Source organism: Filicampus tigris, chromosome 4 (assembly GCF_054856515.1).
Source record: "Filicampus tigris isolate MCC_2025a chromosome 4, RoL_Ftig_1.0, whole genome shotgun sequence".
NCBI lineage: Eukaryota > Metazoa > Chordata > Actinopteri > Syngnathiformes > Syngnathidae > Filicampus > Filicampus tigris.
In genome coordinates this window covers 11,498,850-11,513,790 of record NC_141220.1, presented here as the reverse complement: position 1 = coordinate 11,513,790, position 14,941 = coordinate 11,498,850, and the positions used below count along the sequence as shown (strand labels likewise).

Below are 14,941 nucleotides of genomic sequence, written 5' to 3'. Positions count from 1 at the left end.
AAGGGAAGGTATACAAAAGCCAACAATTATCTTCAACAGTTAAGGCTGAGCGAACCCGATGGACTCAACCAATGAGGGGCTCCAATAACTGCAGCTCCTACATGTCTAAATCTTAATTGGAAACAGTGGGGCAAGATAATTCACATTCAGCCCAGCCTGCATTAACTATTGCTCACTCAGCAGGACATCTCAAATACCCCACTAGAGACACAGAGCACATGCACACACACCAAGACGTACTTACACGCTGCCCCAAAGTCCATAATAAATGAGTAAATATTGAAATAAAATTATCAAATTATTAAGGAAGTAATTAAATAAATAATTAACGAATAAATAAATAAAATAGTAAATAAAAAAATTAATAAAATAGCACTTATAAACCTGCAAGCACAAATAACTGAACTCCACACGAATATGTGCATTTGGAAACTTGCAGAGAATCCCCATTGATTGGGACACTTTTCGAACACACTCATATTTATTTTTGAGGTTTGTGATTGATTTGAGATTTTCAAAATGAAAACCCATACATCCATCGAGGAATAGTAATGGGATGGAGCACGATGAGCGAAAATCTGCGTATGTATATAAGCGGTATACTTGGGTGTATCAATACGTTTTGGTACGGCATGTTAAGTTCAGTGCACTTGCATACCGTTTCTGATCAGTTTTTATTATTAGCACGGGCTTACACACGAGTAGGCGAGTTTTCACACGGACGCTATTGAGTGTTGCACGCGTTGGAGAGTGGGGGGCACAGATGAGAATCCAGTACGCCATGATAAATCATAAATGCATGGATAAAGGCCATTATTACGGCATACGCAAACAAGCCGCAGCCCGAAGGTCCCCCCGTACACTGCTGTCTCCTGTTTGGGAACATTTTGGCCTGTTAAAATCGCCAATGGCGAAAGGTCCGTGGATAAGTCCTAAAGTTGCGTGCCGACATTACTACATGGAGATTGGCGGTTATGTTGCAGATAGCACGCCTAACATAATAAGGCACTTAAAACGGCATCATCTGACTGTGAATGTTTCTTCCACAAGGAAGAAAGCAGTCTTTTTAGCCAAAAAACGATTTGAAAAAATTATTTTCAATTTCAAACCGTTTTTTGTTACACCCCTAATATCTATATCTCAAGGGTCGAAATGCCTTTTTTGTTTAATGAGCAATTTTACTCATCAATGACTTAATTTTAGGGGCAAATTAATCATTTTGACGAGCATTTTTAAAAAATAAAATACGCTTCATGACGAAAACGCTTATAAAAAACTATAATCCTTCGACAGAAACATTCTCAAAGAATGTGTTGCCGCCATCCGGTAACCTTTGGTAGAAAACATTTATTATATCCTGTATCTCTCTGTATGCCTGTATATCTCTTTCTAAAACACAAGCAAAGATGAAAAGACTCCTGTGTGCTGCTGCAGACACATATCAAATGTTTAATAGAAACTCACCTCTACCTTCTACTGTCACTAAGGGAGAGAGGGAGAGCTACAAAGGAAAGAGGACAACAATGTTTTCCTTATGTTGTGTGAAGTCCCCAAGAAAAACAAGATGTGAGTCCAGAACATTAAACAGCACCATGACAAGATATTTTCCAAGGTGGGCGGGGGAGGCGTGGGGGCTAGCTTTAGAATTAGACCTCGGTGAAACAGGCTCCTTGCATACAGCTGACCTGTGATTTTATAAAGTAACAGTCCAAACAATATTTGACAGCCATTTACCCCATGTGCTGTTTGCATTCAACGTGCCTGCGTGGGTTTTCTCCGGGTACTCTGGTTTCCTCCCACATTCCAAAAACATGCATGGTAAGTTGATTGGACTGTCTAAATTGCCCCTACGTGTGATTGTGAGTACGGATGTTTGTCTCTGTGTGCCCTGCGATTGGCTGGCAACCAATTCAGGGTGTCCCTCGCCTACTGCCCGAAGACAGCTGGGATAGGCTCCAGCACGCCCCCGCGACCCTTGTGAGGATAAGCGGTATCGATAATGGATGGACGGATATATATATCACCTCAAGTTCACATAGCCTGACAATCCCTTCGTCAAACCTCCTGGCTCGGAGGAGTGGACTACGACCACCACCCACGAGTGTCAAATAAAAAATATTGGTTATATAAAATTGCTTTGATAAGCTAGTAATGCACCATATAAATGCAGTCTATTTACACATTCCTCTGAATGATGCACTGCTGACAGGACATGAACACTATGAGTTTTTTTTTTCGTTATTATTCATGGCTTTCATCTCATTTCGTGGCACATTGAGTGCAAACACCACATGGGGTAAATGGCTGTCAAATGGTGTTTGGACTGTCACTTTATAAAATCACAGGTCAGCTGTATGCAAGGAGCCTGTTTCACTGAGGTCTAATTCTAAAACTAGCCTCCCACGCCTCCCCCATCCACCTTGGAAAGTGTCTTGTCTTGGTGCTGTTTAATGTTCTGGCCTCACATCTTGTTTCATATATATATATATATATATATATATATATATATATGAAACAAGATGTGTGTGTGTGTGTGTGTATTACACAACATTTGCAGAAAAAATGCATATGTCAATCAGCACCCCACTCAGTAGTCAATAGTAGTCAACAATATGGACCCTGTTATTACCCAATGTCAGTGTTACGACCATTCTGCATCACCTCAAACAAAGAAGGGACGAACATAGATGTGGGAGTTGGAGTGAGTAAAAGCGGTGCTCTAACAAGGTTGTGAATTTCCAAACATACCGTACAAGAGGGAAGAGGGGCACAACACAACAGATACACATGACTCAACACTTCAAAACGAAATAAACACTCCTGAAACCCAACTTTTGTAGTGCAAAGATCAGCCCCCAATTATGCTACAACCCTTCTGCATTGTCACAACCAAAGAAGGGACTAACATAGAAGTGTAAATTTGGGTGAATAAAAGCCGTACTCTAATGCCGTTTGGTTTTAAACACACAAGTCGAATGCCCAAGACTCGTGGAACATGGGAACAAAGACAACAGGGACACACATAACGATATACCTTCAAATGAGGTACACTCCCGTATTCCAATTGTCTTAGTGCAAAATATGAATGATCTGACTAAATGAATGAATTATAGATAGTTATGGCGAAGGTCCGAGTACATATGAATGAATTAACCCTTGCATGATGTTCGCGGGTCTGTGGGACGGTGTTCAGTTTTTATTTAAAAAAAAAAGATCCAAGGCATATCAGAAACCTTCTCCTCATGGTGATAACACACTGTTATGGGATTTTGTTTTTTATATGTTTTTTTTTTTTAACAAGGGTTAAGTGGCTAAATGATTTTATGATGATTATGGCGAAGAACTAACACGATCACTAAAAACGAAAGACGGCGGTACAAATAGGTATAGGGTATGACACATACAGCACAACACACACAACACAACTACACAGCCAGCCAGCCAAAGAGCCCAACTACACACAGGTCACAACCAGCCGTGCACAAACTCACAAAACATGACTACAAATAATATGTACACACTATGAAATACAGTCAGGGCTGTGACACTCATCTTGACAAGCATTCACAGCCATCACTGTTAGGGCCCCAATCATCATTTTAACGGGACACAGACAAGGCAATCGGAGCTGCCATGGTGGAAAAACAAGAACCAGTTGTGACTCACCTCTAAACGGAGGTATTCACTCTGTTCCTGAGAGAGCAAACTGAGGATGACGCCGAAGGCGGCACGTGTTCGAATCCCAGCCTGTACTCTTATCTCTCTCGCAGGAAGGGACCATAACAGCTGGAACTGAACGTGGCTGCGTCCATCAAAGGAGAATTCTGGGGCCGCTTGTCCATCAGCAACACACAAAGCATGTTCAATTAATTTAGCTATCAACTGACAAGTACCGGTACATGTGAATATCACAGTGAGGCCTGCTTCTGCTGAAAAACTTTTTGCAGGAAAAGGGCAAGGCAATCTTGAAACTTGGGGAGAATGTTTTTTTAAGATAGTTTGTTGTGAGGTTAAACAAGCTAAGACCACTGCTTTCCAGAAAAACTTCAGCAATCTCTGACAGTGATTCAAAGTGCTTACGCTGATTACACTGTGGCCCAGTAAAGCCTGATTCACACAGGCAGCTGACAGGTCCCCACTCGCCATTGCAGCGCCCCGTCTTGCTACAGGAGGCAGGTTGTTTTTCCTCTGCGTTGGTGCAGTGGTCATCCGTGAAAGCGCAGCCTGGCACGCTGTTTACCGATTCAGCTGGAGAACCGAGGTCATAAAGCTGAGCAGAAGTGGGCAGCGGAGAAAAAAAAAAGTGTCAAAAATACTAAATGAATAAATACAGATGTAGTTCTAATTATGTGAGGTACTGGGTATTTTGATATGGACAAGACGAAGTAGTATGATTTGCAACAAATAGTGGAGCACTACATTTTGTTGATGTACCTAAAGTGGTCCACGCTGCAGCATCGGTGTGCACTTGGGAAATGGAATACCACTAAACAGAGCACAGACCTTTGCCATCGCAGAAGTGAACCATCTTTCTGCTATCACCGATTTATATATATATATATATATATATATATATATATATATATATATATATAATTGATATTATTATATGTCACATTATATAAGTCAGTGAAGGCTTGCAAGTGTTTGCCCATGGCTCAAACGTTGTTTTTTCGCCAGGGTTCGTTCAAGCTTGCAAAACATTCACCAGACATTCACCAATATTTTTAATGGTCACAAACAGTTTTTCTTGTCGCACAGAAATTTTGAATGTGTTGAAGAAAAACTGTTTGCAACCATTAACACTGTTTGCGAAGGTCTGGCGAGTGTCTTTGCAACCTTGAACACTTGAACACACAAACCTTCGCCGCTCAGTGAGATATGGGCTTCAGAAATTCAGGACACTCCAAAGTCAGGGTAGTTGTAGTTGTTTAAATAACAAAAGAACAGTGTTAAGCAGCTTTGTTTAGTGCAGTGAGCTCTGAAGCATCATCACAGCACACATGCTGTGTTTCGAATGGATCATTTAGCAATGAAAAATACTCAACATACATGCAAATAGGGATAGGGCATATTATTTTGAAAGAAACAGTTCCTAGATAACAGCACACTTGTACGAATCATTTACTCTACTTAAAACAACCTAATTTGAAGTATAGAAGGTGAAAGTGTAAACTGGACAAATACTGCATTACCTTTAGAAATTGGGCCAAAAAAGGGAGGAGCTCTACTGAATTTCTTAGGAAATCAAATAAACGGCCAAATTCAGACAATTTCACTGACATGGACAACTAGTGGTGGTCAATAGAGGGTGCAAGGGCACTGCACTACCATCTCCAAGTGATCTCGAAAAGGACGAAAGTGAAATGAAAACCTAAATGAAAATAACATAAAATAATTTTATTACAAATCATCTGTGCTATATAGCTATTTTTGATGGGTAGGATGAATAGTATACAGTAACCAATGAGTAAAATTAATTCGTTCATATGATGATGTAACTTCCGGTTTAGGGCACAAGCAATAATGTTGAACGTTTGAAATGCACAGTCTTTGTACATCCCAAAAATAATGCTATCTATCTGTCTGTTTATCTATCTATCTATCTATCTATCTATCTATCTATCTATCTATCTATCTATCTATCTATCTATCTATCTATCTATCTATCTATCTATCTATCTATCTATCTATCTTTCTACTGTATAGATCTAATGTTAGTGCAACCTTGAAAATACATTGTGAATTAGGGTTAGTCCGCAAAGAAAAACAGAGTACGGGTATTGTACAACCACCTTTTCAGGCAGATCATCATTGTGGATTACAATAAAGCATGGCAACTGCTACATTACCTTGCTGTCCAAACGTAGGTTTCTTATACATCCAATATAGTGTTTGTGTTGTAGCTGTGGGTATTCATACGATATGTTCATGTTGACCCCTCCGAGTTGCAACACATGACTTGCATTTAGATACCTGGAACAAAAGCATTCAAAGTATTACCGGTAATATACGTGTGAAGAGAATGTAATTTGAAAAGGCACCGCAAACAGCAAAACCACAAGAGCTGTCAAAACTCAAATGTATTGTTTCATTCTTTACTGGCTGAGCCAGTCATCACTTTTACTGCTTCCTGACAACAAAGGTCACATTTTGTTCCTGTTCTGTTGCATTTTGAAAAATAGCTGACACCACTACCACAAACCACAGTATTTTATAGAACTGAAGAAGGAAAATGAAAACAGACTGCATGTTCCTTTGTTACATGCATTCATTATAATGCATACTATTTATTTTTCCTTAAGTCTAATGTAAACTCTAAAGAACAAACAACAGCAATGAGTATAAAGAAGGAATGCACATTGTAAGCATATACAGGTAAGTGTCCTTGGGTTCCTTGAAAAGCATGGTATAAATCAAGTTATTACTGTTGACTAATATGATTGTTTCGTTGCTGTATTTAGAATGTACTCAGACAGATTCCATAAAAAGGAAATTACACGTTTTTATTTTTATAAATTGGTTCTCAACAATTTTCCCTCCAGAGAAAATGTGTTGGTATACTGTTTGGAGAAAAGGAAACTGGGTGATGAATTGATTTGCAGTGACATTCTCAATGCTTTTTTTTTTTTAATGCAGCCCTACAAGGCCACAAGCCAGTGCAAACTGTAGGTTAGTTCCAAGCCCGTCCGGGTAAATGCAGAGGGTTGTATCAGGAAGGGCATCCGGTTCAAAACTTTGCCAAACAATTATGAGCATTCATCTAAATATTTCATACCAAATCAGACATGTCCCAGGTGAACAATGACCAGGGTGTGCGCTCCCCGTTTGCCATCTCGCCAATGACCAAGTGAAACGACGAGTGGTGAGGTAAATATTTCCCATGCTCGTCAAATTGGTGAGCAGCCAATTTGTCTGTCAACATTGCACCGGGGGAACCTGGCTGCCAAGCATAAATGTCCGTAAAGAGAATAAAAAATAAAGAAAATAAAAATGTCTGTCTGCAAATTGCATACAGTAATCCCACAATCTTCCATGCGGCCAGTGACACAATGACGTGTTGTTTACATCTGTTGATGGCAGATGCTAGCGATGCTAGCAAGTGTTAGAGAGGTAGCACTTCTGTTGTGATCCTGGAATGGATGAAAATGCAAATATCGTGTTCGTTCTGCACAAAAAACAACTATATTGCCCCCAAGTCATGATGACAAGGCAGACTAACTATAATTATGATACAAACCCTCATATCAAATCTTAATGGTTCAGTAACGTCAGTGGTCGGTGGTGAGCAGGGATGGGAAATCCAGGTCCAGAAAGTAAAAACCCTGCCACAGTTTGACTTTAGCCACAGGTGCCTCTACTCAACCAGCAGGTAAACGGGCTCAGGTGATTAGAAGCACCTGTGGCTCAAGACAAACTGTGGCACGATTTTTACTTTCTGGACCTGAATTTCCCATCTCTGGCAGTGAGTTTCAGACCAGGGCCTTCAGTGGGTATTTAGTGACCTAGTCCACCTCATAACACCATCACAAAATAATGTATTAAAAAGAAACCACTATATAACTATGGCTACGTTCTCACTGCAGGGTTACTAAAAACAACCACAGATTCATGGACGATTGCCAGTAGTCTCCCTACGCACGCCCATTGTGTGGCATACACTATGTAACTACGGCTACGTTCTCACTGCAGGGTTTGTTACTAAACTGTTACTAAAGACAACCACAGATTCATGGACGATTGCCAGTAGTCTCCCTTCCCACGCATTAAAGAAGAGCATTTCACATAAATGAGGATGAATACCATTATTACCATAGCAAAAAACACAGTTACCTTTATCTTCATACACAAATTTCAACAACTACAAACCCCTACACTACAATATAAGTAGTTCACAATAAAAGTTCACTATCAGATGCGACACATAGCTGAACCAATGAAAAGACAGAGAAACTTTCTTATCACCAGGCAGCAGAAGGCGTTCAGGAGGTGAATCTACAATTTGATTGGCCAAAAGAAGAACCAGCGATTTCAATGGTGTGAGTGATGGCAATGCCTGCTCTTGAGGTTCTGAAGGTGTTGGATGAAATAAAATGTGCATGGCAACACATTGAAAAAAATTAAATCATTCCACAAACGACCGGAAGCAGAGAGGGCTTTGAAGGCATGAAGGCATGCCACTCGGTCACGACCCTGGCTTTGACATGATGAGAAATACTCTAAGCTTTTCCTTAAAGTGTGTGAAAAAGAAGGACAATCAAGTGGTGTCACGAGAACCAAGTCGGCCAGTGTGTGGAAAAGTGTGCTGTGGTCTGACGAGTCCCCATTTTAAATTGTCATGTGTCATCTTCCACACCACTTATCCTGTACAAGGTCGCAGGGAGGTGCTGGAGCCTATCAGCTGGCGAAAGGCAGACTACACCCTGAACTGGTCATCAGCCAGTCGCAGGGCACACACAGACACTGTCACTGAGCGGGAACCGATCCCATGCTGCCTGCACACAACTCAGGCGTGTGTACCACTACACCATCAGCGAACCCGGAGTAGGGGTTATTCTAATTACAATTTGTCACGTGATGAGGCTGAAACTTGAACTAGTTTTGTATTTTCCCACAAGTAGGGGGTGAACTACAAGAGAGAGAGAAATTCTGAAAGGAACTAGATGAAGCAGTTCTAAGCATACCAGGTGGAGAGACTCTGTATTGGTGCAGATTGTAATGGAAATTGGTGAAGGAAACAGGGGTGATGAAGAGGTGATGGGCAAATATGCTATCAGGAAAGGAACTTGGAGGGCCAGATGATGGTGGACTTTGCCAAAAGGATGGAGATGGTTGTAGTGGATACTTTCATCCAAAAGAGACTGGAACATAGGGTGACCTATAAGAACTGAGGTAGAAGCATGCAGGTCGGTTACATCTTGTGCTGATTATTTCATCTGAAGGAGATTACTGACAGCGGCACGGTGGGCGACTGGTTAGCACGTCCGCCTCACAGTTCAGAGGTCGTGGGTTCGATCCCGGCTCCGGCCTCCCTGTGTGGAGTTTGCATGTTCTCCCCGTGCCTGCGTGGGTTTCCTCTGGGTACTCCGATTTCCTCCCACATTCCAAAAACATGCATGGTAAGTTGATTGGACTCTCTAAATTGCCCCTAGGTGTGATTGTGAGTGCGCATGTTTGTCTCTGTGTACCCTGCGATTGGCTGGCAACCAATTCAGGGTGTCCCCCGCCTACTGCCCGAAGACAGCTGGGATAGGCTCCAGCACGCCCCGCGACCCTTGTGAGGATAAGCGGTATCGATAATGGATGGATGGATGGAGATTACTGACTGTTGGGTTAGTGGTAGGGGAGAGTGTAGCGAGACAGGTGTTATGTACGATGTGGATGGTGTTATGTATGATAGCTCTGTTGGTGGCGAAGAAGAGTAAGACAAAGGCAGAGTAGAGAACCATGTGGTGGAAGCTGAAAAAGGAAGAGTGTTGTGTGTTTTTCCAAAAAAAGCTGAGACAGGCTCTCCGTGGGAAGCAGGAGCTAGAGCTATAGCCAAAGTGATTCGAGACAGGCGGGAGAGTACTTGGAGTGTCTTCTGGTAGGAATGGGGAGAAGGAGACTTTGTGGTGGAACCAGAAAGTGTAGTAAAGCATACAAGGAAAGGGAAGTTGGGCACTGACAGGACTTTGGAGAGGAGACAAAAATTCAAGATGACATGACATGCCAATAGTTAGATATGGTTCCAACAGGTGTAAAGTTTAGTCTACTTTCAGCCAACAAATTGGCAAGTGTGCCGTGAGTGTGTGAAATTGAATGCCCTCAGTAAAGTTGAACGCACAGCATGGCTCAGAGCCATCTGCCCAATTCCCAAAACGCTAAACGTAGATTGCACCAGCACGAAAATCAGGATGCGGCAGTTTTTACTCTGCACCTGTGCTATCTACGACTATATAGTCCTTAAGCACGTATCTCACTGAGGGGCAAATGTTTGCAAGTGTTGGCGAAGACAACGAATACGTGTTCACGTTACGGTTCGTTGAACGTCACAAACGTTTGCCAAACATTCTCCAGATGCTCGTCAACAGTTTTTTCCTGTCGTAGGAAATTTTGAAAATGTTTGAAATTCCCTTGCAACACGAAAATACAGGTGAATGTCTGGAGAACATTTGGGGAATATTTGCAACCTTCAACGAGCCTTGACAAACACTGATGAGGATGCAACATTCCGTACCTTTGCAAACACTTGCAAACATTTGCCTAGTTGGACACAGAATTCAACTATACAGGTACTTTAGTACTTCCAATGAGAATAGAGAGTAATTCATTTGTTTGTCTTGTGTGCTGTCTTTTATGTTGTTTTTGATGGCACTTACTTGGCCCGGTTGGGTGTTATCCCTCGAATTTCACAGGAGGAGCGGTCCTCTGTCATTGCCCAAGAGTCCACGCCTTCTGTCTCCATGACAATTGCAGTGGAACATCGATCCAGAGTTAAGCGCACTTCCTTAAAATGGGGACATGTGCAGTGAACCCCACATTACAGGCACACCCGCAATAGTACAATTCCCCTATTTGTTTTATGTTTTACCCCTTCCACACACTTTAAACTTACTGTATTTATTATTATATAACACACACATGTCAACAACACAGTAAACGTATTTGGAAAAAAAATGCATAAAAGAAATTGCATTTACCTGTGTATTGTATAAATGCCTTTAAGAGGCGGGGCCCGGTGGGATCGCGTGTAACTTTAATAATCTGCAGGGAGGTTGATTGGTTGGCTCAAGCTATGCTCAAGCTAAGAGTGTTGGTGTCTGGGAGTGAGCTGTGGCTAATGTGTTTTACTGTTTTCTGGGCATTTTTTGTGATTGTGCCTCTACTCTCCTACATGTGAGTACATTATCAATATAGCAGATATTTTTGCAATAAACAAGTAGATACATTACAAAAAAAAAACATTTGCAAGGTAGTGCGGCCATGGTAATCATGATATAGCAGGGGAGCACTTTACGCATCGTTGCTTGTGTTTAAATTTCTGAGCCAGACTGTGTTGACACCAAGAAAATAATAATTACAGCATTTGTATTTGTATTTCCCTTTCAGTTCTCTAGAGCCTTGAACAACTTCACAAATCATTTTTAAGTCACCATAAAACTATGTGTGTTATTTTTTTCTACTATGAGGTTACTTTATATTATGGTGCAGAACTGAACAAAATCCGAATCAGAGTTTGAGCTTCATCAGACAGTTGAGGTGGGCGATATACAGTATATCGTTATCGATATCATTGTCAATCTTGATTTCACGATGTGCAATTTTACATTATCGAGTATTAATACTGCCTCGAACAGCGAAGTATGAGGAAATGCTGAAAAATCAGTGTGCATTGACGGCAGAGGAGGAGGAAGTGATAATCATTCGCCAAATCAGCGGGCAGGACCCGGTCACGTGACTCTGTCCGCACTGCAGCGGAGCTGTTTCCTCCTCATTTCATGGAGGAGTGTCGAGCAGGGATTCAGAGCGAGGTGCGAGTCCACGTGGTCCGTAGTCTGTAAATGGTTTGGAGTTGACAAGACTGACGTCGGTGGGAATATCATTGTTAGATGTGCCAAAACGGTCACCGTGAAGAGCAATTCTGTTCCACCACGAGCCATATGGATTACGAGGAAAACTTGGCGCAAGCACGCTAAACAAAAGCTTAAACACGCACACACACTCAGAAAACAGTCGCCGAGTTGAACCAACAAATATAAACGCATGCACGCACACATACACAGTCAGTACTTTAGCGAGGAAGTCAAACATGACATCCTGGATGATCGGTTAACGTTCAGTTTACACGCTTGTAGTCCACATCATTCATAACTAGCCTATACTCCCGAGCCATGTTGCACAAACTATGACCGTTTATTAGTGTGACGCCAGCATACACCCAAACATGGATAAAGTCACAAGTCTACATATCACAGCGATGAATGAGTGGGAAAATTCACTTTTCGGTAAATTGCAGTTTTGTTATTCAACTTTATTCTGAATACGTTGGCCAATGTATGAGAATAGGTGTTGTCATGACGTCTTTTTTTCTCTCGCTGGATGACACTTCTGTCACACAAATCACATATCAAATACATTTATTTTCCATTCTGATTGCTTTGCACCTTTTTCTCATTCTTATTTCTCTAGTAGTTGGAAGTGGTACACCAGAACTTACTGCAGCTCAAAATGTCATATCATTATGGAATAAGAGCAGAGACATTTAAATGACATAAATATTCCCAAAAATCAGTGTAAATCTATACATAATTTTTTGTTTTTCATTGTTAAATATTATCGTAGAATATCATATGTTTTGCAGAAGCTGTATTTTGCAATTTAAAAGTGATGTTGTTCACAAATGCTGTCTATCCACAATTGGTCTGTGAATCAAGTGCAGATTTAAAATATTTTTTGTAGAATATCGTCAAATTATCGTTATCAAGTTTTTTGAAAAAAGTATCGAGATTTTTTTTTTTTTTTGCCCATATCGCCCACCCCTACCAGACATGTACAGTACATGTGTTGACAGCAAAGATATAATTAATTGACTTACTTTACTGTTACTCCTCACATCAAGGCGATGCCAGCGTCTGTCAGCCAGGCCAGCACTGTTTATTAACTGGAGAACAAGGGTACCAGAACCATGGTTTATTTTCAGACTGAGAGCTCCACCAATCAGCTCTGTAGTGAAGACAGTACAGTAAATCAACATTATTATGCATGAATAAAACCAATTAAACAACTACTGTAGTTATTCCACAAGAAGGCAAAGCCAAGAAAAAAGTAATATCAAGGAATAAATTATATTGCTAATGCACGCGGGCAAAAATCTCATGGGATGAGGAAAACGCAACACTGTATATAAAACAAGCATACAATTTGGAAAATGACATGGACAGCCATGAAACATCAATGTAAAACTAAATGTAACATCGGTAGTGTTAGTGAAACAGTCAGCAAATCCTCTTGAGACTTGATTCATCCAAATACAATATGTGATAAATCACTAATGTCATTACTTCGATGACAAATAAGGATCATACTTTTTCCATATTTTATTTTGCATTCATGAAGCCCCAAGAGCTACATTTTTAATCCATTGTTTTGGGTGAACATATAATGGGTATTTCAAACTTGAAACCTATTAAGAAGACAGCTGGTGTGACTAATGACCTGTAAACATTGAGAAAACATTTCCAAACCATTTAACAAAAGCAAATCACAATGAAGCAATTTTGCATATTCCAAAAATGGACAGCAAATGAGGAAAACAATGGACACACAATTAATAAATACCCTGAGCGTTCTCTAAAATACCGTGAAAAAAACAGTTTATTACAAGATTGGACAATTTCATTGAAAAACATCAGTTACTGTCAGACAGCCAATAAGGTTTTAGAGAAAATAGATCAACATCGGTGACATTAATGGAATTAACATACGCGGCCCCCAATTTGGTAGATTTTCCCTTGCGCTCAGGGTAAAAACAGGGATAACTTCATTTTTGTGCCAGCATAAGTCTAGTCTAGCATGTTTGGATGTGCTGGGCATGAAGCAGCCTCGCCCCGGCGCACCTGATAAGTTGGACATAACGTAGTCTGCACTACATAGTCTGTAAAAACGGGCGTATCTTCATGTCGTGGTCAAATTCAGCGTGTTTGGGAATTTGGTAGATGCACGACGCCTCACTGGGTGTTGCGCCCCCCCATTGAATCTCTCAATTTGGTAACTAAAAGTAGATCCCATTTTAGACTGGCTAAAAGTTGCCCTATTTTGCAGCACTGGTGGTCTAACGCGATTTTGATGTGTTTAATCGAGGCTCAGGCAGACAGATTTGGTGCTCCGCGGATGTGCGTGGTGGACCTCATGGTATTTCATTCATAAATATGACACCAGCATGAGACAGTCCCTCTGAATCTTTGTAGAAATCAATTAATTGAACGGGTTATAATCTTTATCATCAGAGGTGGGCATTTAAATGTTGCTTGTCTGTCATTCATCATTCGTCAGCAGCCAGGGTACGCATCCGCATTCGTCAGTTCGTGTGGTCGGGTGGCACCAGTTGCCCATCCCTGATTTAGAGCATTTTTATTTAAGTCAACTTTATATATTCTGAAATGGAGGCATGTTGGCTGACTGGTTAGCACATCTGCCTCACATTTCAGAGGTTGTGGGTTTAAATCCAAGACTGTCAGATTAAACTAAAAAGGATTATTTTCAATAAGTAATAATGCATATGTAATCATTCTAACCAATTACTTGTAATAATTGATTTCCTTCACTTCAAGAAAGTTAAAAATTAGGTTGCACATAGCACTAAGACACCCCCATACCATCACAGATGTTGGCTTTTGAACTTTGGGTTGATAACAATCCAGATAGTCCTTTAGCTCTTTAGGCCACAGGACACAATGCCCATGATTTCCAAAAACTATTTAAAATGTGGGTCGCTGATGGTGTAGTGGTACACACGCCTGAGTTGTGTGCGGGCAGCGTGGGATCGGTTCCCGCTCAGTGACAGTGTCTGTGTGTGCCTTGTGACTGGCAGGCGACCAGTTCAGGGTGTAGTCTGCCTTTCGCCCATTGTCAGATGGAATAGGCTCCAGAACCTCCCTGCCACCCTGTACAGGATAAGTGGTGTGGAATATGACACATGACAATTTAAAATGGGGACTCGTCAGACCACAGTATACTTTTCCATTCTGCGTTAATCCAATGTAGATGAGCTTGGGCCGAGAGAAGTCCGGGGCATTTCTGAGTGCTGTTGGTAATATGTTTTTTGCTTTGCATGGTAGAGTTCTAACTTGCATTTGTAGATTTCGTGTCGAACTGTGTTTACTGACTATGGTTACTCAAGTGTTCTGAGTTCCTAAACCCACGTTGCATTATCCTTCTAACCAGGGTTCTCCAACTCTAG

General features: G+C 41.1%; 1 protein-coding gene across 3 annotated transcripts in view; it reads right to left on the bottom strand.

Annotated features, from left to right (window-relative positions):
• Positions 1-14,941, bottom strand: part of LOC147148489 (neural-cadherin-like) — a 136,884-nt gene that overhangs the window by 19,419 nt on the left and 102,524 nt on the right. For all 3 annotated transcript variants that reach the window (XM_086028517.1, XM_086028518.1, XM_086028519.1), the window contains exons 24-28: positions 12,578-12,705; positions 10,362-10,489; positions 5,853-5,976; positions 4,081-4,270; positions 3,667-3,833 (exon numbers count right to left, since the gene is read on the bottom strand). In XM_086028517.1, coding sequence (XP_085884643.1) covers positions 3,667-3,833; positions 4,081-4,270; positions 5,853-5,976; positions 10,362-10,489; positions 12,578-12,705 — 737 coding nt within the window. The remainder of the gene's footprint in view (positions 1-3,666; positions 3,834-4,080; positions 4,271-5,852; positions 5,977-10,361; positions 10,490-12,577; positions 12,706-14,941) is intronic.